The sequence below is a fragment of the Lissotriton vulgaris genome, chromosome 1_2 (assembly GCF_964263255.1).
Source record: "Lissotriton vulgaris chromosome 1_2, aLisVul1.2, whole genome shotgun sequence".
NCBI lineage: Eukaryota > Metazoa > Chordata > Amphibia > Caudata > Salamandridae > Lissotriton > Lissotriton vulgaris.
Genome location: NC_141686.1, coordinates 175,506,246 through 175,534,162, shown reverse-complemented (window position 1 = coordinate 175,534,162; position 27,917 = coordinate 175,506,246). Strand labels below are relative to the sequence as shown.

The window sequence follows — 27,917 nt, the reverse complement described above, 5'->3', positions numbered from 1 at the left end:
ATCAGAGTACTTGTAGAGAGCGCTACTTACCCTTGAGGGTCTCAAGGCGCTGAGGGAAGGGGGGTGCTGCTATTGCTCGAAGAGCCAGGTCTTGAGGACTCTTCTGAAGGCGAGTAGGTCTTGGGTCTGCCGTATGTGGGTAGGGAGGGTGTTCCAGGTCTTGGCGGCGAGGTAGGGTAAGGATCTGCCGCCGGAGGTCGTTCGTTGGATGCGGGGGACAGCGGCGAGGCTGGTGGAGCGGAGCTGACGGGTGGGGGTGTAGAAGCTGAGTCTGCTGTTATGGTAGGCTGGTCCGGCGTTGTGGAGTGCTCTGTGTGCGAGGAGCTTGAAGGTGATCCTCTTGTTGACGGAGAGCCAGTGTGGGTCTCTCAGGTGGGGGGTGACGTGGCTGCAGCAGGAGACTTTGACGATCAGTCGGGCGGAGGCGCTTTAGATGCATTGTAGTCGTCGTAGGTGTTTGGCTGGGATTCCTGCGTAGAGTGTGTTGACGTAGTCCAGTCTGCTGCTGACGAGGGCCTGAGTCACCGTTTCCACTTGATCCACTTGCGGTGGAAGAAGATGGCTAGTGAGTCACATAGTTCTTGTGAGGGCGGGATGTCGTTGTCGTTGGAGAGTTCCTTTACGATGCTGAAGAGTTCTTTGCTGTCATGTGCGTTGTTGTCCAAGCGGTCTTTGAAGGAGGATCTCTTGGCTAATCTGATGAGGTGGTGATGTCTGCAGGTGGCGTCCTTGTAGGCTGCGTGGTTGTATCGTGTGCGTTCGTGGAGTCATATTTTCTTCAGTTTCCGGCATGCACGTTTGGAGGTCTGGAGCTCGTCGGTGAACCAGGTGGCTCTCTTGCTGGCGTGGCTGTTGGAGGGTTTCTTGAGCGGAGAGAGGGTGTTGGCGCAGTCTTCGATCCACTGTCTGAGGTTGCAGGCTGCGGTGTCTGGGTTGGTGGGGTCGGTGGGTGGGTTCTGGGCGAGGATGGTGATCAGTCGGTCTTCGGTGACTTTACTCCAGTAGCGGCGAGGCAGCTGTTGGGTGCGGTGGTGCGTGGTTGGTTTCTTGAAGGTGAAATGAATGCAGCGGTGGTCGGTCCAGTGAAGTTCGGTGGTGTGGTCGAAGGCGACGTGGGTGCCTGTGGAGAAGACGGGGTCCAGCCTGTGGCCCGCGGCCTGGGTGGGTGTGGTGACGAGTTGTTTGAGGCTGAGGTTGGCGAGGTTGTCGATCAGGCTGGCGGAGTTATGTTATGTTATGTTATGTTAAATTTGCTTTTATATAGCGCACGGCTACTCAAAAAGAGTGTCCTGGCGCTTTGAGTAAGAAGGGCTACAGCACCATAACATAACACGATTAAAAGAAGAAGACGACCACAGACAGAGAGGACACACAACAGCAAGGCGGCCTACTGGGTAAACAACCAGGTTTTGAGACCTTTTCTAAAAGCAAGTAGGCTGGTGGCTCCCCGGAGTGTGAGCGGCAGAGAGTTCCACAACTGTGGCGCCAGTAGTCCAAAGGAGCGACCTCCCAGGCGGGCTCTCTTCACTCGTGGGACAACCGCCAAAAACAGGCGTTGTTGTTCTTGAGATGGAAGTTCAGGTCCCAGAGGAGGATGTAGTCCGTGGAGGCGAGTGCGTGGGTGCAGGCGTGATCGGCGATGGAGTCGCTGAACTGAGCCCGGGGGACGGGGAGTCTGTAGATGAGTGTTCCTCTGAGGGTGGTGTTGGCGTCGGTGTGGATCCGGGAGTGCAGGTGTTCTGTGGAGTTGGGGGGTGTCGTCTGCGTGGGTGGCGACCTTGAGGAAGGACTTGTGGACGATGGCTATTCCTCCTCCGATTCCGTTGGCGCGATGCCTGTGGGTGATCTTGTAGCCGTCCGGGATGGCTATGGCGATGTTGGGCGCCGAGGAGCCGTTCCACCAGGTCTCGTCAGGAAGGCCACGTCTGGGGCGGAGGTGTCGAGCAGATCCCAGAGCTCGACGGCGTGTTTGCATGCGGAGCGGGTGTTGAGGAGTATGCAGCGGAGGTGGTTGGGTCCAGCCCTTGGAGGTTTGGTGGTTCTGTCGCAGGTGAAGTTGCAGGTGCAGCAGGAGAAGGGTCCGTGGGTCCGTTTCGGGGTGGCCTGGAAGCAGGTGTGGTTTCGGTCGCCGTTGAGTGCGTGGAGGCTGCTGGCGTCTTAGTGGAGTCTGGTGTTGTGGCTTTCGCTGGGCCCAGGAGTTCTGGCACTAGGCGCGGTCCAGGCGCGGACGGGTGCAGACGGGCACAGCACCAAAGTTAGAGCCGGACTAAACCAATCATGGCGGCCCTTGACACTCGTCCTTTAAAAAAAAAAATTATTGTATATGAATGGAAATCTTGAAATAAGTGGGAGGAAGGTGAGGTGGGCATGATGAAGGAGTGGCATGGGAAGAACAAGCAATGAAAATGCAATAGGTCTCGCCTTTGATTAAGTTAACGGCATTTGCGTTGCTATACAATGCCATTAGCAAAGCAAATAGCTTTAACTTAATCAAAGGCGAGACCTATTGCATTTTCAATGATTATTTGTACTATGCATTAGGTGTTTTTCATCATAATTATTTTTGTACTCATTTAGCACATTGATTGATAAAATTTATTTTCCAACCTTGAAAAATGCTGAGTACAGACGAAACACATGTTGACTAAATCGTGTGCTGGGAATTTCCAAGAAACCAATAAAAAGAATTATCAACTGATGAAGCTCGTGTACTATTTTATATGCCCAGCATAGCACTTGACTTACCTCAATAACCCTATGAGTTGATTAATACATTGATTGAAATTTGATTAACAATTGTCCATTACTGTTTTGGATTGATATAATTGTAAAGGGTGTGCTATAATAGCTCTTTTCTTGCATGTATATATTCAATAATGTTCGGGTCCTTCTTGGAGCCTTCCATACAAACTGTTAAGCAACAAAGCATACTCTGTAATGCTTTCACACTTATGACAAACTGACAACATCAAAAGGCATTTTAACTTAGTTTGATTTAGATATTTATTTTTTCCAGAAAAAAAAAATCAGGATTACAGTTTGAAAAACAAACAAAAACAAAGGGAAAGAAAACTAAAATATAAGGCAAAAGTAAAATCTCACTGCCATCATCCCCTCAAAAAAACTTGAATTTTGTTACACCCTTTTGCTTAGCCTGTCCCCAACATCCTTCTCTCTCTTTATAATGTGTGAGTTCCCGCCTCTCACAAGCGTCAGACAAACTGTGCTACCTTTAACCACAAAAACAATACTATGAACTTTGCAGAGTCACCTTAGGCAGTAGGAGTCCACTCCACCACATGTGCAATACTTTTGGCGACCTGGTGTTAAAGCAAAGAAGAGGATATTCCAACCACAACTCACCTGCCAATGGTCAGTAGCGGATGCACCTTACAGCATTTTTATCAGACCAGAACACAGCTGGCATTGCTTTTTATGTCTAAGTCGTCATTTCATTTTATATTCAGAAAACTCATGTATCGCTCAGGCTTTATTTAGCATGTGAATTCCTTATCGTAGGCAAAGGATGGAGCCAATGTATTGGAGGTCCTAGTTCACACTAGAGATGATATGTGTGCTTGAGTCATCAGCTGATCACAGGGGGTTCGACAGAACTCCTTTTCCCACTCTCAGCTCTTGCTAAAACACATGACATGCAAAACAACAGGACGATGGACCAAAAGCTAACTTCAATTCCATGAAGGAACTTATTGGAACTGCTGCTGTGCATTGTCTAAAGTATAATCGTAATCTTTCAGATCCTTTCCTTGAAATACTTTATGTATTTCTCATATTGGAGATTTTATTTAAATTCATTTTTTACCCACTCTAGCACAAAAGAAAAGGTTTCTAAAAGTCCAGCCACAGTACTTCCTGAACAAAGCTGTGGTAGCTTAGTCAGAAAATATTCATACTGAGCTTATTCTTTGCTAATTTAATTCGACCTACTACTGGCTAGAACAAGTAGGGGCTATCACTACTATACTATGTTTCTGAACCAGATAGAGTGGGGAAAGAGGGACACGATCCAAATATACTGGAAACTGCTTTGCGTAGATTTCATGTGTACCTCGCAGGCAGAATATTATAGTGCATGTTTGGTCTCAACATGTTCTTCATTACTAGACTCGTGGATAGAACCATTATACAAGTTTAATGTAAAGCATGGCCTAAGTGATTTTGATTAGAAAATAGAGTATGTATGGGTAAGCTAGAGGGCTCAGTTGTTGCTCATGTGTTGGGGTAATCCTCAATTTTTTGACATGTTGTATCCTTTTCCTTCCACTACCAATATACACACATTTTATATTTAGTTACTCCTGCAAATCTGATCTGTCTGAAAAAGTACTTAACTTTCAATTGGTTTTCTTTCAGACCGCGACAAAAAACAGGGGGACTAGATGAAAAACAGTATAAGATGCTCATAACTGATTACAATTTGTAAAATCTGACTACTGTGTGGACATATATCGGGGCACCAGAGTATCAAAGAACAGATGGTTTTCTTTGCACTTAATCAGCCTCACAACAAAGACTCCAGCACCTTATTATATACCTGTTCGCAATGGACATCAGGGCATCGCACTGCAGCATTGTCCTATAACATCAGTTTATAGTGCCCCATCTACCCTGGTGAGGCTGATGCTCTATGGTAAGAATATGCTCTGGAGATCTGCGAGCAGAGGCACTAATAATGACATACCTTGGTCCTGTGTGCCTAGCATGATGTGCCATGAGTGCAAGAAAGCAGGAGTTACAAGTTGCAGAAGGGCAACTTACTCTTTCATGTCAATAACTCACAGATCAGATGGTCGCTCTTTCAAAACAGTGGAACAAGACTACACATGCTCATCTCTGCCACACAGAAAACACACTAAACATACAAAAAACACACTGTGTCCCTCTCAAAATGGCACATATACAGGAAACAGTGTGCCTCGCTTGCATTACGGATTGTCTTCCTTGAACAGCAGTCAAATACAAAGGCAACCGGAGCATCTCATGTTCAAAGCGAATTCATACAAACATAATCGAAAAACGTCATTTACCAAAGAAAAACACTTCTCAGAAGTAAGCATAGCTAGTTGACCATTGCCAAGAAGGGACCTCTAAATCAGCGCAGGCACAGAGATCTGCAGCCTCCCACTGGCAAACAGCCGTACCAAGGATTCCAAACACAGTTATTCTCTGAGCAACAGTACGAACAAATGCATTTCATTCTTAGAGAAGCCACGCAACATGAAATGAGAACACCTACTCCCCAGGAGCCCACCTTACGCACAGGGATCATAAGCGGCAGCACACGAAGCGCCTACAGAGGGAGTACAAGCACCTCATTCAGGGAACCCACACCCCAGAATCAAAGGGCTTATATATACAACATAGAAAGAAAAGCACAAGCCGCATACTACACCATCTCACTTCGAGCCGCCCGCCCAGCTTGGAAGCCCGTGCCCTCGTCCATTTCAGTCGTCCATGGTTGGCCCAGCTACAACCACAGAAACAGTACAACAGTCAGGCCCGTTGTACCAGTTTAGCCTTCAAGTGAACCCCACATTTCACGACTGACTGACTACATACCACATGTTGGAGTGAATAACCAGGCACTGTGTCTCCGATGGGCATCTGAAGCCTGTGCTGTGATCTGCTACAGAGCTCACGGTTCTCCATAAACGCTGGGCTTCGAGAGTAGTGAAGGTTTTTGTAGGTCCACGTACATTGTGCGTTCTGTGGAGATGTCACCCCTGAACTCTAAACCTGACTCCGTGGGGCATGGGCTCCACAAGCTACCTGCTCGTTCCAGATCTGTCGGCCATCTTCTGTGCACCCCTGTTCTCGTCCATCTGTGATATCTGCAAGATATTGCACTCTGGGTGGCCTGCACCATCTTTCTATGAAGATAACCCTGACATATCTTCTATGCCCAGTGCTAGACCTAGAACTGCAGTTCATCGTACCCTAGTCTTCTGAGGCTACTGGAGTGACTGAGCTGCGCACTGTTCCGCTCTGTGCACACCTCCTTTGTATGCTTCTCCTTAGACCCAGTCTTTCCGGGACCAAGAGCTCCTCTTGTCCTGCCACCTTCAAGAACCCTCTCACTGGTCTTTCTTCAGCACTCCCGCTATCACAAGAGTGGGGGTTTCAGGAATAATGTGCCCATCTGTCAAGTCAATGCAGAAGACGTCTTACCTTTCTCCATGAGGAGGACACAAGGGTATTGCATTACTCCAGCCAAACCGTGCTATTTGTATTACCCTGGAAACCGCCACCAACAGCCATCCCATTCGGTCCAATCACATAATACAGTCATTCCGACAAATGTCTCTAGAATAGCATGGCTTTGTCCTGTCCTGATCGTTTTGACCAGAGACATGGAACGGTTTGCTTGTTAGGTTGGGGAGAGAAAATCAGGTGTTGGGGATGTGGCGTAAAGCTGCGCGTGAAGGAAGTTGAGTAAAGAGGTAAATGGAAGCAGAGGTGGTACAACAGTCTGCCTTGGGTCAGCAAAAATACTGACCCTCATATCTCCACACACAAACACACACTCACTCTCACAAACACCCCAACCTGTATTTACAGACATTTATATGTATTTAGATATACATATATCTATATATATACTTATACATATATATATATATAGACAGATTTGCACTTAATCAACTTCAGCGTTAAACTGGCTAAGGCCACGCTGGTTGCCGTGATCCTGTTTCTGGACAGCGGCGAACCAGATTTCAGATGATTGGTTAAAGAGAGACCAAGGGAGGTGCAGGGCAAGAGGTGACGAGAAGCAGTGAGAGCCTCTGGGCAGTCCTCGCATACTGTTCTTGGCTGTCCACCCTCACGTCACATCAGGTTATCTTCATCTTCTTGGTTTGTTTGTCCTGCTTTTCATCCTTCAGAAAATGTTAGGGCAAGCATCCCAGTCCTGTTTGTCCTTGCATTCCCAGTAGCCCCCGCGGTACACATGAGTCACCTCCTTCGTCACAGGGTCCGGTTTTCTCTCAAACCACAGTGCTTTGTACGATTCTATGCCATTGCCTATAGGAAAGAAAGTTTGGGGAGAGGCTGAGAACAGATCAGAAGCAGGCATTATACAGTAGCATAAAACTGCATGGAAGTAATCACAAGCTCTCGCAAATCCATTAAAACAGAAGTGATAATAGTGTGTGGAATTATTTTAATTAGAGGTACACCCCACTCTGTGCTTGCTTGTGGGGAGGACAGTTACTTAAGTATTTAAATGCAGACATTAAGGGTCACAACCTTCCTCCCATTACCAAGTAATTTTCGAATTCACTGTTCCTAATCCACTAACACTGGTGACACGGACTGAAATTTTAACTTTCAATGTTTTTGTATATCAGTTTGCACGCTTTTTTATCTTCAGTTTCATCATTCTTTCCAGCACAATACATTTTAAATACTCTGTCGTTTTAATCAATCTTTTCAATTCCACGTTCCAGGAGGCATTGCGAAATAACCATATTTTATTCAGGGGCCCATCAGTTCATGGAGGAAAAAAACACATTAAATTCTGACTCTTACGAACGAAACATGCAAACACAAAAGTTTATCTTTTATTGGCTTTCTAAATTTGTTTTTACCCCAGCAGTCCATCTTAAATGTTCAAACTTAGTGCACGGACTTTCACCATATATATTAATTCCTCTGCATGTTTCTATATTAACCACTTTCTTTCTCCTTTGTTTAAATCTCAGATTTTAGATCAGTCTGTTACTTTTTTCAAACATTCATAGTATTACTTGCTCTTTTTTTCTTGGCCTATGCTTGAATTTTTTTACTCTACTTGATGGGTACGGAAGACAGCTTAAATCCTGCATACAATTATTACCTCTTGGGTCCAGAGTATCTCATAATTCTACTCAAAGCATGTCTCTTCATAATGATTCTTCTCTTACGTCACATCGGACACTTATCTAAATCAGTTCCAACATGTCAAATTTGAATTGTGACAATTGATGTCGTTTTCCAAAAAGTATTTTACCACTGGTGGTTTTACATTCTAAGGGGCACATGCATCAAGCCATTTTCCGTTCGCAAACAGGCCGATTCTCAGAATTAGTCCGTTTGCGATCGGAAAATGGCCATTTTAATGCAACAAAGGCTTGACATTGGCACTCAGGTAATCGCAATTATTTGTGATTACCTAAATTGTGAATGCATTTAGGGAATCGCAATTTGCGATTCCCTAATAGCGATGCATGTAGCCTTTCCTAAATGCGAACTGGGCATTTAGGAAATGCTAATTACCATCAGCTTTCAGTTGATGGTAATTAGAGCATGCTTTGAAAAATGCACAAAAATGCATCTTTTCAAATTGCCATTTAGCGCACACATGCCCTTCCAGCATGTATGTTCTTCACACGTGCACACTTACTTTTTTGGGGGAAAGCTTCAGGGGGGCCGTAGGCACCTGGGCACCCTTGTATTTGCTTTTGCAATTTGCGATTACCAATTTGGTAATCGCAATTTGCGAATGCATTACCAGTCATTCCTATATGCCTGTAGGCCCATAGGAGTGAATGGAGTCACATTAGCTAATAGCAATTTGCAATTTCCAAACCGCTATTCGTTAATGTTAAGTAATCGCAAATCATTTTGATTTCTTACATGCATAGCTTTTTGCGATTCCAAAATAGCGATTAGATAAAAATCCCTAATTTATAATCTCAAAATGTATGCTTCATGCATGTGCCCCTAAATGTTTTCTTCATCATTCCTACAGAATACAAGTGCACCTGCGTCAAAATAAGCAATTGCGATTCTTAAAGAATTGCAATTGTCTATGCATGTAGGAATCGCAAAAAAATTGCGATTCCTGTAAATGTAAATGTATTGGCATTTATATAGCGCACTACTTACCCGTAGGGTCCCAAGGCGCTTCGACCGCTGCGAAACCCTTCCTGGCTTCCCTGAGAGATGGTCCCTTGATGGGTATCTCCAGGGTGAGACCAGGCATCCCCGGCGGTCTGGTGGGGCAGTTAGTGAAGATGAGGCAAGCTAATGCCCAGAGTTGCCGAGTGTGATCGCTGATCAGAGTGGGCACCGAGGCGAGAGAATTATCGAGTCCGCTGACCCTGGTCCAGAAACCTGCCGCGCCGGGAATCGAACCCTGGTCCCGGGCCGTCCTCTGCTCTCGGGTCTGCCGCCTCTAACCAGTGAGCCACACTACTTCCTAAACATTCCTTAATTGCAACTCGCAAATTGCGAATCGAAATTAAGGAATTGCTGCCTAGAGGCCCATAGGAATCAATGGAAATTGCATGCGCAATTTGCGATTACCAAATAAGTACTCGCAATTGCGCATGCAATTTCAAGGGTGCAAGGGTGCCAAAAAGGACACCCTGTTGCACCCCTAAAATTGCCATGTGACCGCATGTTGCACACACACACACACACACACGCCCCAAGGTTAACACAAACACAATTTGCAGAGTTCAAGCAAGGATAGGTTTATTTTTTGGGGGGGATGTATTAACAGTCATTGTTTCTTCTCTTCTATTCCTGCTCATATCGAAGCTATCAAAGATATTTCCTGCTCTGATATGCTATCCAGGGTCTTTCTTTATCCAGGTGTCTTTATTTAATATCAATGTGGGATGTGCCCACCTATAAGCACTATATGAAGAATAAGATTAAGTCTCCAAATCTTCTCGCACATGATTGGGCTGATGATTTAATGAGCAGATAAGAGAAGGAACTTGCCAACTCTTTAAATAATTTGATGACGTTTTTTGTCAAACTCAGATGGGAAGGTTAAGAAGTTACAGTAGGACAATAAGGAACTTCAAAAATGAAATTGAGGACTTAAATCTACCTGAACAAACCAAAAATAGTTATGCGAATTTATTTTCCAGAGGCACTCAATAGACATCACAAGGATATAGAGCAACACAAGGCATAGAAACTTAAGAGGGATGTACAGAACTATCTTAATGGTTGGTTGTTTACTTTTGCTGAGAAATGTGAACCCTTGGTCAAAACACAGGAGATGGAAAGGGTGGTATTTACATCGTTCTGGATCAGTGAAACCTCCTCTATCATATTGACTAGGTGTGAGTGTGAAGTGATTGACCCTGGGGAAGGAACGTCAGAAATTGAGTCAGGAAAAGCTTTTTATTTTTTTATTTTCAGGAGAAATGGAAAGTATAAGGATTAGAAACAAGAATTTGGCTACAAAAGGGTAGCTTCCCTATTAAAAAAACACAAGAAGGGGGGTAAGAGAAGAAGAAAATAGTTTGAGGTTAAGGACAGGGATGCAAACCAGGTCCTGGAGCAGGGCCAAACAAAAGGCACGATTTCTGGCTCCTCTATATCAATTGTTGATAAAATGATGTCTGTAATCAACTTATAAAACTCTGTCTCAACGTATGATTTTGCTATAATGAAAGGAGGATGGGTTTTTGCCCAAGAGCACGTTGTAATGCATATCAGTTGAAAAGTGATCTTTTTTAAGTTTGTACAGAAAATGAACCTCAAACAAAATATTTTAGTGCACACACTGCAATAACTAGGAGAACACAGCTAACAGTAGTTACAAGTGAGTATACAATTCAGGATATTCATAACTCTGCTCTATGATTGCCAATTGTGGTGTGTGAGATGAACCTAGCGTTTTACAGAACGTGTTTATGAATTAGGAGATCAATACTAGTTCATGTGTGGAAAGTAGGCTAAACGGGAAATTGAAATTATTCCCGTAATTACCTAGTGGGAACATTGTGGACTTATTTTACAGAGCAGTAACTCTGGAACTAGACAAATGGCATCACTTGACATGGTGAGACTTTATTTAAATATGTGTGAAAATGACATGCAAGTAACAGCTGACAAAGGCGAGATGCCGAAACGCGTCCTGTTTCTTAAGCTGACGATGAAATAAAATCGTTGATTATCAATTTCTGAAAAAACAACTGAGTGCGGTCCGTTCTTTACTGCGTAAAGGATTTATGAGCTGGGATATATATATATACTAGCAGCCCGTCCAGACGTTGCCCGGGTATGAATTGCTACCAGCCAGTAGTATATTGTTTTGTAGGATTTCGTTTTGATAGCATTTCTTATCTGTGACAGGCCTGTGATACGCTCTGATTCACAGTGCACTGCTGATGCACTTAAGAGTGCGCGTTCAGTAGTGTGTGAACTTGAGTTTCCCTACTTTATTTTTCCTTGCAATATTATATAGCGCAAACTCAACAACATGGCATGAGCACAATTTACATTACAGAAGAACACATTCATTTGTGGTAGGCACGGGGAGACAAAGCGATTTGCCTGGAATCACAGGATGTGGAGCTGATGCAGAGATTCGAATGTAGCTCCCCAGCTCTAAAGTTCGCAATTCTAGAACTTGTGGCGGGAGGTGTGTCTAAAAGCGTTTGTCGGTGCTGGCCATCAATGAGAGAGACCTGTGCATTTTTCAAATGGGTGGTGAAAAAATATGAGTATGTTGCTGGAGATGTGGACCGCCGTGCCGCCAATGTACTTACCGGGGAGGGTAAAGACCCATTATTCCGCAACTTTCTTTCCGCATACCATGACTCCGCATACTTTCATTACGAAAGTACCATGACTCTGCAATGCCATTATAACGCATGGCATTACATTTTATATGCTTTTACCACGCATACATTTACAATGAAATTCGTTGTAAATGCATGAATGGTAAAAGCATGTTTTTTTTAAATGTTTGGATAAAGTAAGTATGGGTATAGGGGTATATGTTTTGGGGTACTGAGGTATATGTTTTGGGGTGTTTGGGTATTTTAAGGGTTCAGATATAGTTTTGGGTTTTGGGGTACAGGGGTAGTTTTAGGGTTTAGGGATAGGTATGGGTTTTGGGGTACAGGGGTATTTTTAGGGTGCAGGGCTAGTTTTGGGGTATAGGGGTATATTTAGGGTTCAGGGGTAGGTTTAGGTTTTGGGGTACAGGGGTATTTTAAGGGTTCAGGGCTAGGTTTGGGTTTTGGGGTACATGGGTATTTTAGGGTTCAAGGCTAGGTTTGGGTTATGGGGTACAGGGTTATTTTTAGGGTTCAGGGCTAGGTTTTGGGGTACAGTGATATTTTTAGGGGTCAGTGGTAGGTTTGGGTTTTGAGGTACAGGGGTATTTTAAGGGTTCGGGTTTTGGGGTACAGGGGTATTTTAGGGTTCAGGGGTAGGTTTGGGTTTTGGGGTACAGTGGTATTTTTAGGGTTCAGGGGTAGGTTTGGGTTTTGGGGTATAGGGGTATTTTTAGGGTTCAGTGGTAGGTTTGGGTTTTGAGGTTCAGGGGTATTTATAGGGTTCAGGGGTAGGTTTGGGTTTTGGGGTACAGGGGTATTTTTAGGGTTTAGGGATAGGTTTGGGTTTTGGGGTACAGGGTATATTTATAGGGTTAAGATGGGTTAGTGTTTAATGGTGTTGGGGTATTTTAAGGAGTAAGGGTGGGTTATGATTATGGGGTGCAGGGGTATTTGAAGGGAGCAGGGTGGGATTAGCACACGATATGAAACATGGCATGAAGGGCGGAACATACCACACGCCCCCAGCGTTTGTCACGCCCCAGCAAACGCCCACAGCACACGCCCACAGCACAACGCAGACACACCCACAAGGGACTACTTTGCTGGCACGGTTCTTTTACCTTTTAAATGTATATGGTGGGCGTCTGCATAGCCTATGTCCTTCTGCTGCAACTGCCCTTTCCAACGCTGTACTGGGTGTTGTGATTGGTGCTGTGGTTCCTGAGATTACCCGCCTCAAAGGTTTGGGCTCTCTATTATATTAGTATGGATATATATAGATCAAATGCCAACAATTCTCAATATCAATGCATGAAGGTGTAGGTTTTACAGGCTCAAGTGTAGGACCCTAGGCTGCTGCTGCAGCAGGGGATTCCTCCCAAAGAGGCAGCCGGGTTGGAGGACGGATGCTTTTGGCTAGAAGTTCCTGGTACCACATTGTCTGGGCCTAGTCTGGATCCACAAGAATGACTTAGCCCACAGTATTTTTCAGCACTCTAAAAGGAGAGGTTCAGGGAGTAAAGGCATACAGGAGTTCAATGCTCATATGCAGGTAAAAGGAATCTCTTTAGGAAGACTGCTTTGGGACTTCAACATGGAAAAGTGGTTAAACTGTGTGTTCTCTACAGTGGAATATAGATCGAGCCATGAGAACGTCAAAGTATTCATACCTCAAGTCCAGTGCTTCCATTAAGTCTCCCGGATCGAGGGCAGAGATAACTTGGACCAGAGTGAGCACCCTGAACTTGTCTTTCCTTAAGAAGTTCAGAGGGCAAAGACCTAGATTAGGGCGAAGGCCTCCAACCTCCTTCGGTATCAGAAAGTAACGGAAGTAACAAGCAGTCATAATTTCTGAAACCAGCACACTCTCAGTTGTTCCCTTGGCCAAGAGATCTAGAACTTTGTCTTGGGCTATAGACCAGTGGTTCTCCAGGAGATGTTGTGGTGTAGATGGCCTGTCATTGGGTAACCTAGTTGTACCCACTGATCTGAAGTAATGTTCCTACAACTGGAGAGGGAGAACCAAATTCAACCTACAACCAGACAATCGTGGGATGTAAATTCTGCCCTGTGCCACTGCTGTCCAGTGCCACAGTGCAAGTGCTCCCTATTGTAAATTAATGTATTGATTAGTGATTCCAATTTTGGCCATTTGGTTTACCTGTCAGACCCTAGTCTAGTGCATTGAGTGTGCCCAGGGCGTGGAATCCAAATGCTGCTGGTGGGCCTGCAGCACTGGTTGTACCACCCACAGAAGCAGTCTTATAAAATGTGTCTAAGGATGCCATTGCAGACCCTGTGTGCAGTCTGGTACTGTCAGGCTGACTGGGCAAGTTCACCCACTTCCCAGTCCCTAAACCTTCCCTTTTCTTCATATCATTCACCCCTATGGTAGGCCCAAGGGCAGGGTGCCTTGTACGTATAAGGTAGGACAAGCCCTGATGTGTGTGGCATGTCCTAATAGTGAATTACAGCCATTTTCGTTTTTCACTATTGCAAGGCTACCTTTTCTCCATAGGCCAGAATGAGCTGTTAGATTATTACATGTTTATAATCCTAACTGTCTCAGAGAACATGGTAGAAATTCGAGTTTAGTATGCCTGCATTCAGAATAATAAAATACATCTTTTAATAAGGTTTATTTTAATATTCTGTGTTTGCAAATACCACTTTTAGAAAGTAGGTATTTGCTTGTCTAACCATTCAAACCTGCCTCTGCTAGGTTGTGCATTCCTTTGTCTGGTTTTGTGAGTGACAGGGCTGGGGAATTCCAAGAGACGAGCTGAGTCACCCAGAGGTGAATAGAGAGATCTGCAATTAGATGGGAGGGGGGAGTTGCACCTGAACCTCGAATAGGGCTGTGCCTGCCCTCCACAATGCTGGCTCCACCCTGTGGGGAGCAGCTGATGTCTCTGCCCTGCACACTGAAAGAAGAGAAGGAGTCCTGTAAACAAAGTGCTCCAGGACTGTAATTGCCTTCCACAATGCTGGCTCCACCTCCTCCTGTGGGGCGTCTGATGTTTCTGCCCTGCACTGTGAAAGGAAAGGAGAAGTCTGGTAAACAGAATGCTTTAGAACTGGTTTGGACTGGGCAAAGGCCCCTCTCCCCTCAGAGAACAAAGGATTGTGGGGTATAAATATTGTGACCCTGATCCCATGAAATTAGATCACTTTGGACTACAAGAAGTAACCTTTACTGAGGAGAGGAACCTGAAGAAACTGAGGAGAGACTATTGCCAAGCTGAAGTCCTGCTTGGGGAATTGGCCTGCAGTGGTTGCCTTACTGCCAAAGGAAGGAGAAAGGAACTTTGTGTACTTTGCTTTCAACTTGTGAAGGATCTCCAAGGGCTTGGAAAAGAGCTTGCCTCCTGCTGAAGTCTCAGGGACAACAGACTTCACCCCCAGCTCCCCAGAGTTCTTTTGGAAGTGCCTGCTGCTGTTTTGGGCCTTCCGAGGAACTGCGTGTCGCAAGGAGCTGGAAGCGCGACTCAACAAGAAGAAGCGTGTCGCCGTCGTTGTGCCTGCTGTCGCAACTCCGAAGGAGGGTGTCGCCGCTAGAGTGGTCACACTGCACCGTATCAGGAGAAGAATCTCACAACGAGGTCGGAGTGTGTCGCCGTCGCTGTGCCTGCCGTCGCAACTCCGAAGGAGGGTGTTGCCGCTGGAACTGTCGCACTGCACCGCATCGACCAAGAGCACCTTTCATCCCTGAGAAGCGCGCCCCTGTCGGAGCTGCTGCCATCGCATCTTGGATGTCCCCGCTGTTGTTGTCCCATCGAGCGGAAGCTTCACGCATCGTGGGAGAAGAGCGTCGCCGATGGAGCTGCTGCCGTCGCATCGTAGATGTTGCCGCTGCAGTCCATGCATCGAACCGAGAACTTCTTGCGTCCCCGAGAAGCGTTATGCATCTGGAAGATCTTCACGTCTTTATTTCTTTGTATCTGAACTTTTCCGCATTTCCCATCATTGCGACATTGCTTGTCGTGGAAGTGCAACGCACCTAAGGTACATTGACGCAGAGTGTCGCATCTAAGAACTGAACTAAGCTTAAATCTAAAATCTGAAAGTAATCATAGTGTGTATTTTTGTCGTTTATGGTCTTGTGGTAACTCTATATAATGTATACTTATTTTTTATATAAAACCTGTGTGGTGTCCTTTTGTAGTGTTGTCACTGGGTTACTGTATGTGGTCACAACTGCTTAACTTACAACGCCTCTGAAGTAAAGTCCTTCTGCTCGTGCCAAGCTGCCAAGGGGGTGAGCAGGGGTTATTTTAGGAGTGTAATCCCCCTCATCCTGACTAGAGGCAAGGGTCCCTATTTGTCACAAGTACATACCTGTGCCAACTAGAGACAACAAAATCTAACAAAAAGGCTTGAGAGTTTGTACAGCTAATAGAAGCTTGTACCACAAGGCTTTCCGGTGTCTGAAGCTACAAAAGCAAACCCAGCTCCCCAGGGGCAGGTCTATGCCTTTTTGCAATGTGATTATTTATTGGTGGACAAGATCCTGGCATAGTCCATGTCCCTAGCAACACATGTCAGAGACTCACTGAATGGCAGCAATGGCACCTGTGAGGAATGTTCTGGTTTCAAGACTTCTGTTAGGAAAGTAATCTTGACATCTTGAGTATGCAGAATAAGATCAAGAGTTTTGGTTGCCCTATTTATTATTGTGGCAATTGAGGTTGCCGCTTCAGTGGCAGTAGCAGAATTAGGTAATGCCAGTCCAATTTTAGGTGGTGAAGCGTTAAATTCACTTGCATCCCAAAAATCCTGAGTAGAAGTCGGATATCCAAACAGATACGCCTCCCTAGAAAAATAAGGCAAGGATGGCACTAAAACCTTTGTCTGGTCTGTTTTTGATGGACCAGCACAGATCTAAACCTTGGAATGAGGTCAAGAGGCCCAGCTTACTTCAAGGTCGGATTCACTAATGGTAGCTCAGCTAAAGGCCCACTCAGATCCATGGGGCCCGAAGGTGCACCAGAGAGGCACTGGGTGGCATCAAATATTTTCTCCATAGCTACCTAAAGCTGTTGGGAGTTGATCCAGCATTGCCACCTGAATCAACTTAAATTGTGCTGTGAGCATGGATGAGGCTTTACGGCTTAGAAGTACCCAGTGTGCCGCGTGGCTCCGAGTATTGTAAGTGCTGAGATCCAAGAGAATCATGCAACGACCTCAGGAATGAGTGCAAGTCCTCGGCTTTAACCAAGACCGCCGTGCCGTAGACTGATTGGGAGCGAGTCTTCTATTTCCACATCTGTGCAACAGCTAGCTTGGCCTTGCGCTCACCGATGGCCTTCCTATTCATCTTGACATCAAACGAGCAAGACTAAGTTGTGGCCAGAGCTAAGAGAAGAGGGGCACTCATCAAGCGGATCCGTAACTGATATCTGTCGGATACAGGTCACACAAATGTTCAATCCTACAGTTTTGCGTGAGATTTCTACACACTGTAGAGAACATTTCAAGAGAATAGAAAATCCACGTCGGATGGTGTAGAAAGAAAGGAACTGATACCAGCACGAGCAGGTGACGTGTATATATACTGGTCCTGATGTCGTGCCTGCACGAGACGGAGCGGCATGAGGAAGCATAGCGTCATATGGTGCCACCTGACTATGCTGGAGGGAATTGTCGCAAAAAAGTTTCCGGATCCAGTCTAAGGCTTGAGGATATTCAAAATGTGTGAAACCTGCAGTTAGAAGTCTCAATCAGAAATGTACTGTATTGTTGAAGGCAAGTTTGCATGAAAAACCTTTCAGGGAGCAGAATCTGATAAAAGGTAAAAGACAATAAGACTAGGCACTTTAAGTGTGGTCTTTGGATAAGGCTGTAGGACCTCATGTAAAAAGACCCGGATATGGCTCCAAGAGCAATTGAAGGCTATGGATGCCCTGTCTTTATTTGGGCCCACATGTCCTCATAGGGTGAACCAAGAAATGACCCCTGCAGACTTCATTGAGAGACCAAAAACTATGGCCATATGGCAGATGCAACCTCCCTATACCTGAAACCACATGAATAGGGTCTGATGGAAGCAGCTTTCCCTAGGCAGGGACTGGGGGCTGTTTTTAGTTAAGCCAGCTCAACCTTCCCTAGTGCTGGCTATTCACCAAACTCCTTGTTCCTAAAAATGTATTTTAAACCAATTTATATATGAACTGTCTAGGAAACTACAGAGTATGCAGTCCAGAAAAACTACTTTATGAATGCACCAAACCCCTGGAGGAAAATTATACAACGGAGACAGATGTTTAACAAAAGAAACACATTCATAAGAGTGCTAGGGAAACTTACAAAAGAGATGGTATGTTTATTTTTCTGCTGAAAATAGCAAATGAGCTTGTGTAGAAGGTCAGTGGTTGTGTATCTATTCTCGCTCAGACCTACTTGTTTTGTCTTAAACCAGTGTCCCTGTCCCTATAGATTACAAGATGTCAACAGATGGGACTGAAAGGCTATAGGATGAAGCACCTTGCCACAGTCAATTCTTTTGAGAAGGAATTCAAAACTGAGGTGCAAAGTAATGAGGTGATTCCATTTTAACACTAACCAGATGTAACACTGCAGTATAGAGTCATGTTAGATTTTAAAGTCTCACATATAAACTACTGTAGTGCCTCATTTCTTACCCTCTTCTGTGGGTTTGGCTGCTTCTGCTTCTCTTTTCTTGCGAGTCATTCGCTGTTTCTCCTCCAGTCTTTGTTTCTCTGCATTTGCTTCATCCCAGCGGCCATTCTCCATTAGTCTCTGGTCTGGACGCAACCGGCTATCTGTGGGTGCTGTGCCCTCTTCAAACGCATTGAGAGTCAATGCCAGCTCAGAAAAATAATACATGTTTTCTGCATTCTTCCTGTTTTTTGTTTTTTTTAAAGAACAGAGATAAAAATATAAAATAAAAGTGAGCAGAAAAAATAATCTAGAGAACACAAACACATTAAACAGTTTAATTATCAGTCAAGCAATATGTTTAATATTGAGTGCCAGTATTTCAGATTGACAGAAAATGTTAATGTACTAACAATTCATGTTTATACACACAATAGTCCTTTTTAGACACACCCTTATTCTCTTTCCCTCCCATTCAGCATGTAGAAACAATAGGACTGTTTATAGATGGACGGGTATTAGTGCAGCAAAGGCCATTCCCTTTTAAAGACCCATTATGCAACAATCCAGCCTGTATCTGGAGGCAGCAAGCAAGATCAAGTACTCCACCAATAGTTTCTGGTTGGTCTGGAATTCTTCTGCTATTCCTCTACCTTGATAAGCCATGTTCAGAGTGAGATAAGTTGTTCACCTGTAAAACAGGTTTGCTTCATGGAAATCAACACTAAAAAGCACAGAGTTGATTCACACACAGTTGGTTGAGGGGTGTGGGGGATGGGATGGGGGGTGAGAGGTGAAAGGTGGGGGCAGAGGCGTGGGTGGTGCAAGTGTCCAGTAGCACAATACAAAATATATATACTCTTCTCTAGAAAAGGAACTTTTCTTTGTAAATTTAAAACGAATTTTTGACATCATATTGAAAGCTATATTGGGCAATTTTCTGATATTTTTTAAGAAGACTATTTTTTCTTAGACATATAAAGAAATAAAGTAGCAACAACTCAAACGTTTTGTTTTATTATAAAAGCAAAAGAAAAATAGGACAATGTAGTTAGACAGGGTGCAGCTTAAAGGGAGAGGAAATAGGAGATTGCTTCTTTGCGGTATCCCATAATTTCATGTTATTGACCTTTGCTTTTGTTTTGTGATCACCTTAGGATCCTGTTGTTGATTGCATTAGGTTCTTTCCCTCCACCGGGACCGAGGGAGGGTTGTTCACTGAGGAACTTGTTTTACAGGTAAACAACATTTCCTCCAGCAGTCATCGCTATAGATTTCATAAACACCGAATAGAACAGAAAGCTAATCCCAATCATCAGGCACGAAAGAAAGAAGAAACTGCAAATCGAACCAAATAGCTTCCTCAAAAACGTTTGCCCTACCTGGGCATCAGCTCTAGAATGTGAATCTAGGGAAAAGTATCTTGTGAATGAGTAGACTGAAAGTACATGCAGTGACCTTACAAATCTCTGTTACGTGACCATATAGAGAGGGGACCAGTCTATGATGTAACCGTAGGCACTGGTGTATTGAGTTTTGCTGCGCCAGAGGGTAAGTAACTTGCTCATCTGGAAGAGACTTAAAACCGTAGATTCCTCACCTCAAAATACATAACCAAGCAATACTTTCCTTGAGGTGGGTCTGCTAACTGGTTTAGACCAATAAGTTCTGTAGGATCGAACGTGTGAAATGCCCATTATGATGGACCCGAATGTCCAAGCAGAAGTACTTCCTGAACGTATGGAGGGGGCGTCCACGTGGCAGCTTGACAGATGTCTAGGGAAGTCCCGGAGCGCTAACACAGTAGTGGTGACTTTGGCTCTGGTGGAGCTCTTTTAGGGTCCAAAGGATGGAGTCTCTCCTCCTACATGAACAGATGAGGTGGGGCGTAGGAGGCAGCCAAAGTAATACTCTGGCCAATATAAAAAGGGGTGACCACTTTCACAAAGAAAGAACAAGCTTGTCAGGGAAGAAGCTTGTGTACAGATGCTTGACAGGCAGAGTCTGAAGATCACTGATCTTCCTGGCCTCTGTGACGGCCATCAGGAACATTGATTTCCAAGTCAAAATCTGCAGAGGGCAGCTATGCAGGAGCCCAAAGGGTATAACATACAAGAAAAGTTTAAGGACCACATTGAGGTCCCCCTGGGGCATCACAAAGGGAGTAGGTGGGAATAAATGCTGCAAACCTTGCAAAAACTGAGAGACTTAAAGATTGAGGGCAGCGGCAAAATGGCCAAGATGGCTGAAAAGCAACCTTTAATGGTGCCCAGAGCAAGGCCTTGCTGGGTTAAAAAACATCAGCATGAAATACAGAAAGGGGGTTCACATGGCATGAGGAACACCAAGCCACAATCATATGTCAACACCAAGCCATAATCCTATGTCAATGGCAGGAGAAGACTGAGTGGAAAGACAACTGGCTCCCCACTTAAGATTGAAAACCCTCAGCTGTCACCACTTAATCTGTAGTGTAGTTCCTATATTCCCAATAGGCTCTGTGAATTGGAATAATATATCCTGTAGATTAGACGTAGGACTGAGGTCGACTAGGTCTCTATTGAATATATTAAACTTAATAGTGTGTGCCAGCTAACTCAGAGGTCACTAGAAACTTTCTGGAATTCCCAAGACGGGATTAGTTTCTGACAACCGCATAAACATGACAACTTTGTTTCCCAAGAATAAGAATATATCTCTAGAGTCGCGGAAACAATAAATAAGTATTTAACTCAGTCAATCGGGCATGCTTCGTTTCAACAGAGTTGCAGAGAAATAGAGAGACGGGCGTTTTCAATAAAAAGGGTTTATTGAACAGTCTTCTTTCTCATGCAAGAGAAGTGAACTGCTACAATCGTTAGGCAGACTGCAAAGTATAATGCATACAGCGAGAACAAGATTATATATTAATATACTGTAAGAGTATTGTATGGTTTCTAAGCCATATAAAAATACATATTTTAATAACAATTACTAAAATACTCAACTGGTGCTTCTAAAACACGCCTACCCCAATGTACCTAACCTAAGTCTAGTACGCGGTAAGAAGTAAGTATTGTGTAGCATAGGTTTAGTTTTCTTTGCCAAGAATCTATCCAAGATTTCTCTAGGTTCTAATCAGCTCCATACCTTAGTTAGAATGAAGGAGGTCTGGTATCTCTGTCTCGGGACTCGATTTCCCAACAGCCTGCAAAGGGAGTTTAGAAACACTGGAGCTGGGTTCTAGGCAGGAGAAGAGACCGCTTCCTGATCAGTGCGTCAGCTGGAGGGTCGGCTTCCTTCGGCACTTGCTGTAGCGAGTTGCGTCGGGCAACAGATAGTCTAACTGCTCCGAACCACTGTGTCTTGCTAGAGCAAGTGGGTGTATATTTATACCTTGAAGGTGTCTAGGAATGCCATAGTTTGACGTAAAGTCAGGCATAATAATTTCACGAAAGAACCAAGGGAAAAGTTGTTCTTAGCAAAGTACATTTTTTCTTAAACAAATCAATATTCGAGCAAGGGGAAGTTCCTTAACTGCTTAAGCATTTCCAAGAAATTGTGATGTTTGGTACGGGTGGAAGTAGCCATGCCTGTATTTGGTCTGCATGGCCTATGTATAAATATGGGCTTGATTTCTATGCCTATATAAGGGCAATGTGAATTGTACCTATATAAGGGCATGAATCGGGAAATTTCACAACAAATCTCCATGCATGAGGTTAGAATAGGACCCAGCCCTGCTGCTGCAGCTGGAGATCCGTACAAAGAGGGGATCAAACCAGAGGTCAAATGCTCATGCTCAGGAGGTCTCGATACTAAACACTCAGCGCCCAATCTAGGGCCACTAGATTGACTTGGGTCCAGCCGTTCCTGATCTTCTTGAGAACAAGGGCAAGAGAGGTATCAGCATAAAGGCATGCAGGAGTCTGAATCCAACGTGAGATGGAATCTGCATTTGATAGAGTGACGCCTTGGAAATTCCAGCGGACAGAAGTGCTGAATTGCACATTTTCAGCAGTGGCAAAGTTTTCCTCATTTGCAGAAGAGACCTTGTGCTGCTTCCAGATGCAATTGCTGCTCATTATCCAGTAATGTCGAGTTGGCGACTGGGTTTGTCCTCCCTGGCATTGAAAGAGCCTCCCAGGTGGTTCAACACCACTAAAATGCCTTGATGTGTCAGCCATATCCAGAGGCAGCGCTCCTCCTGGCACAGGGCCCACGACCCCACCTCGCTTGTTGCAGTTCGACATGGGGGTGGTGGTGTATGTGAGCACCTGAACTATCCTTTCTTTGATGAAGGGAAGGAAGCTTTTAACACCAAAGTAACTGCTCTCACTTCCAACAAACTAAAGTGGAGCTGAGACAGCTGCAGACCAGAGTCCTCTGATTGCCACCTCTCCCAGATGGCCTGCCCAGGAGTGATGCATCTGTCACCATGAACTCTGGCTGGGGAAGGGAGAGGGGTCTGGCGCGGACTCAAATGGAGTCCGTAAGCCACCATTGTAGATCTTCTGCAATTCCATCTGACATATGGACCAGGTTGTAGATTCCCCTGATGCAGGACCCACTGGGACTTCAGATTCCCCTGCAGACTTGACTAAGACAGTGGACATGCATCAATCGCAGGAGGCCCTGAGACCAGCCACCTTAAAGTCAGTTTCATCAGGACAGAGGCCGAAACATCGGAACCATAGCCTGAATATCCTGGACTTGCAGGTCAGAAGGATAGGCGTGAAACTGCACGGTCATTTGAAAGGTTCAGATGAAAGGGAGCCTCTGAGATTGAAGCAGGTTTGACTTTGGCACATTGATCGTAACCCAGGGAATGCAGGAATTCCGCAGTAGTCAGGAGGTGGATGACGACTGCCTGGGGTGGACCCACTTTCAACAGCCAGTTGCCAAGGTCGGGAAAGAATTGCACCCCCTAACCTCCTCAGATGGACTGCAACCACCAACATTACTTTAGTGAACAACCAAACATAAAAATGAGTGTGGCCCATCACAAACTGCAGGTTGTGCTTTTGGGCCAGAAGGACAGGGATAGTGCTGTAGGTACAGCACTACCATCCGGTTTCCCGGATCCAGGGGTGACAGGACCTGACCAAACGTGAGCATCTTGAATTCCTCTTTCTTCAGGAAGTAGTTCAGAGGGTGCAGGTCTCCATACTTTTTTGCACCAGTAAGTAGTGGGAACAACAACCACGCCCTACATCTGATGCGGGCACCCTTTTGATGGCTCCTTTGGACAATAGAGCTTGCACTTCCTGATGAAGCAAATAGAGCTGGGTCTCAGTCAGCCAAATCTTCAGATGCTAGGAGGAGTGTATATGGTTCCAAAAATGGTAGGGGCAACCCTTTCCGGATGAGTTAAAGCACTCACTTAATGTTATTGCCGACAATTGGGGCAGGTGGTGCCTAATCATGCGGGGTGGCTGTGCAGGATGGAGCACACACTAAAGAGGTTTTGAGGCTGTAGCAGCCAGAGGTGTGGGGGACTGGACAGCACGCAGGACTCGCTTCTTGTCATTTCTGGGTTATGGGCTGTGTGATTGGTTTTATGCTCTTCTGTACATGGATTATAGGGGTAGATAAATCCCCAAAATTCAGTTTTTCTGCGTCATACATGTTGAGAAAATTAGTACGCGTCTGTCGTATTCTTTTTCTTTTTATTTGAAGTCATGTGCAGAGACAGCAGGACAGCCGACACATGTTTCGCCCAAGGGCAGACAAGCCAGACCTTTCTCAAGGCAGGATAATCATGTTCACTAGGTGTAGAATATAGATTCCAAAAGTAATACATGGAAGTAAGCGTTGAGTCTTGGGTCAAGATGCGGTCTGAGTCAGCTCACTCCCACCTCCCAGAAAAAGGTGGGGGGCGCACCAGGCGGTCTGCACCATTGGTCTCTGTGCCCCATACTGCGAGGGGGCGGAGGCCATTAGTGACAACCACCAGTGTACTTGCGGTGGATCAGGGGTGCCACGGCAATTTTTTCACTTTTCACCGGATTGTGACAGGATGCTACCTGATCTCCCCGCCATGGACCACTTGTTCTTGGCTGCAACTCTGTAATAACTTTTATGTACGTGCTTATGTTCAAATAAGTTTTGGTCTGGTCACCCTTTCAGGTATGCAATCCAGTTATCTTTTCTGTAGCATTGTTGGGCCAACAGGCGCTTGACGCATGAGTTTCCTTTTCTTCCCCTTTTGTTTCATCCCTTGTAGGTACCGCTTGGACATATCTACTTATAGAGATTGTGGACCTCTCTAGGTATACCTTTCCTATGGTCCACCCCAAGCTACCTTACACAACTGCGGGGTTACCACTCTGGAACCCCTTTTCTCTCCGACGTGCGCTTTTACTTCCTTTATCAAGGTCCTGAAGAAATGCTACTGATCACTAGGACATACATAGCGTGAAACATTTCAACATTGTGTTTAGTTACACTGGCACATTAAGCCTCATTGTAACTCACTAACCCTTTGGTTTTTTAACCTACCAGGGGTATCGCACGATAAAAAAAAACACCAGTGGAAACCCCTAGGTAATTTTATTCACCTCTACACGCACCTCGCCACCACTTCTCACTGGATCCTCCCCACATACCCACACTGACCTAATAGCTTTTCTCCTGAAAGATTGCCGTCAAAGAGACCCTTCGGGGGCCCGTCGGGCATTGCAGCGCCAGCCCAACGAGGAGCAAAAAAGGCAGATGATGAAACATGACATCCTTCTGCTGTGTGAGGGCAACTAAGAGGAAAGACCTGGCCCTCCGCTTCGGGAATGGATCCTTGATACAGGGGATGAACCTCTGCCTCTCTCTCGTTTTTACCCTCTTTCTCTCAAAGTCAAGTAAAAAAAAACTTTATTTCGGCTATGCAGCCATAAAAGCACATAAAAATATAGCAGACATTTTAGAGCACCTTCAAATAAATGATTTAGATAATAAAAACAGAGATATAATTTTGTTTTTGTTAAAGATACTAAAATGCAGTTTCATTTACAATGTACTGTGACACATCAACTTGATATATTGCAGAATTAATTGAAATTCATTATCTACTGATTTTTTAGAGCATAAAACATAATTCACTAAATACTCTGTTCAATCAAGATATTATTAAAAATTGAATTTCTACTGTTTGTCCTTTTTTGGGAGAATGTGCAAAATTAGCATAAAAGTTAGTGAATGGAGAAGCAATATACAGTAAGATTTTCCATCTTGGTCAGTAGTCAGACAGAGCTTATTTGTTGACAGGCGCAATTTCCTTTATGATGCTCCTATGTATGCACTACATCATGAATAGAAACCTGGAAGTAGCAAACACATATTGTGGGTCTGTTTCATACTTTAGTAATCTGAAGGCCACAGAGTGGTTTCTGATTTCCACATTTCTACAAAGCTGAACAATCCATTCTGACCTGGGACAAATAAACGCAGGGCAAAAAACGAGGACGTGGGATTCTGTTTCTTCAGTCACAGGACACCCAGGATATCCTAATTTGGTGGCTCCCTTTCATTTGTTGGTAAACGCTGTAAGCGGGAGTACGCCATGCCTAAACTGTAAGTACAATTTTGTTGCAGTGAAAGGCTGTATACTATCCAGGGCCAGCTCCAGTTTGTACTGCTGCTTGACTTCCAAAAACCTGTGGGCCAAGCTGCATGACTTAGCGCACTGGGATAGTTGGGTAAATTTGTATTCCTTATAGGCAGAAAACAGGGATTTTTTGGAGATGGGGGGCAGGTCTCTTCTGGGGTCAACCACATATTCATTCTGCTCAATACCTGGCAGGTGCTCTTGATGTGGGACAGCCAGGGTATGTTACCTGCACCCAGGATGGTCACAATGTCCCCAAGTTCCTCCCTCTAGTGAACCAACTCGGGCGTACTCCAGATACAATGCCAGAATAAAAGTGGGCGGGAGGCGATTAAATAGGCAATGGGGCCAATACCCAAGTCCATCTGTAGTGGTGTCAACGGAGTACTTTTCGGAAGAGCCAATAGCTGCCTTAGAAAGGTATTCTCCATTACAGCTAGGATATTAGTTGGGGAGTGTCCCCAGAGCTCTGCTCCGTACAGCGTCGCTCCCTTTGCCTGCACTTTACAAATTTCTGCCGGTGGACCTACCACTTTCTGTGTACATCTTTTATAAACTTTCAGGATTCCCCCTATGGACTGAGTAAGCTTCAGGTTGGCTTTCTATTTACCCGATTTCCCCAGTCCATCTTGTCATTGGGTGTCAGACCTAAATAGTCAAAAAAGACAGCCTCTCTAGGGCCAAGCCTTCCATTTGGGGATGTGGGCAATTGGTGGTGTTTGCATGAAAGTCCATATATTTAGTCTTTTGGAGATTTATGTCCAGGTCCCTCTTCCTGCAGAATGAACAATACTCTTTCAGAACCTTCTGCATACCCATTGGTGACTTGGAGAGTAGCAGGGTATCGTCCGCAAACATTAAAGCTGGTATTTTGCGGTTTCCTAACCTCGGGCAATCTATATCTTCTACAGCTAGTAATGTTTCAATAAGGCAGTTTAGGAACAGGGAGAACAGGGTCGGGGCTAGGACACATCCCTGTCTCACCCCTTTCTCTACTGGGAAGGGGTCCGGAAGTTCCCCTTTATTGCCATGCCTTATTCTCGCATACGATACAGGTTGCAGGTTGCATAAGTATGTCGGTACTCCCATATCATGGAGTATGCCCCATAGTTGATCCGGGTGCACAATGTCGAATGCGGATCTAAGGTCCACAAAGGTTAGGTAAAGGCTGCCACCCTCCAGAGAGGCCGTTTTCCAATAGATCATTTGCAATCTAAAGATCTGATCTATTGTAGAGATTTTAATCTTAAACCCAGCTTGTAAAGGCGTTAATACATTTATTTCATCTATCCGTGATTTCAATCGATCAAGAACAACCCTAGCAAAGATCTTTTGACTGACATCAATAAGACTTATTGGGCGATAATTTGCCGTGTTGAGCGGGGAACCTTTTTTATAAATGGGAATGATTTCTGCCCCTGCCCCGGTCAGGGGCATGGCCATACCTTGCAAGATAGCGTTGACAAGGTACATAGATAGGGTGTCCACACTGCTTGCTCATTTTTAAATAGGTCATCAGGGATTCTATCGAGGCCAGGTGCCTTGGCCGGCAGGAGGCTTCCCAAAGCTGAAGTAACCTCTTTCCGTGTGCATGGGGATGTATCACTGGTTAGGTTTATTTAGTTTGATGCAGCTTCGGTGGGATTCACTTCACCATCAACTGTCCGCATATATAGCGTTTAAAAATGGGATAGCCAGACTTCTTCCCCCAAGTTTGGCTCATTGCAGAGATCCCCTCGGATTTGGCAGTTTTCACTAGATTCCAAAAGCCTCTCATATCCCGGTTATCTAGAGCTTTTTTGATTGCTTTCCATTTATCTAACTCCCAGGTTTCTTTCGCTTCGGCTATGATTTTTTTGTAGTGTGCCCTATTTACCTTGGTAGATTGTTTAGTTTTGGTGTCAACTCTATTACTAACTTCTGAATTGTAAAAATATTCTGCTAATTTTTAAAACAATTCCTGATGGTTCATGCTTAGTACCGTCAGGAGTTCTAAACCTTGACTATTGTCAGGTGCTTGAAAAGCTATTTCTAAAAAAGGGATGACTTGTTTATAAAGGGTGGCCACTTTCTCCTGTGACTGCACGAAAATTCCCCACTGCACTCTTCTACCCCCTTCAGTTTTAATTAAATTTGGAACTACTTGTGAGGATATGCTCTGAAGAACATTAAACTGGGGGAGAGCTATTTCT

The 27,917-nt window shown here is 44.8% G+C and overlaps 1 protein-coding gene across 1 annotated transcript in view; it reads right to left on the bottom strand.

Moving 5' to 3' along the window:
* Positions 1-6,759: 6,759 nt before the first annotated feature.
* Positions 6,760-27,917, bottom strand: part of OSBP (oxysterol binding protein) — a 442,669-nt gene continuing 421,511 nt past the window's right edge. The window contains exons 13-14 of the mRNA XM_086953078.1: positions 18,170-18,390; positions 6,760-7,041 (exon numbers count right to left, since the gene is read on the bottom strand). Of these exons, the coding sequence (XP_086809204.1) occupies positions 6,899-7,041; positions 18,170-18,390 (364 nt within the window). The 3' untranslated portion in view covers positions 6,760-6,898. The remainder of the gene's footprint in view (positions 7,042-18,169; positions 18,391-27,917) is intronic.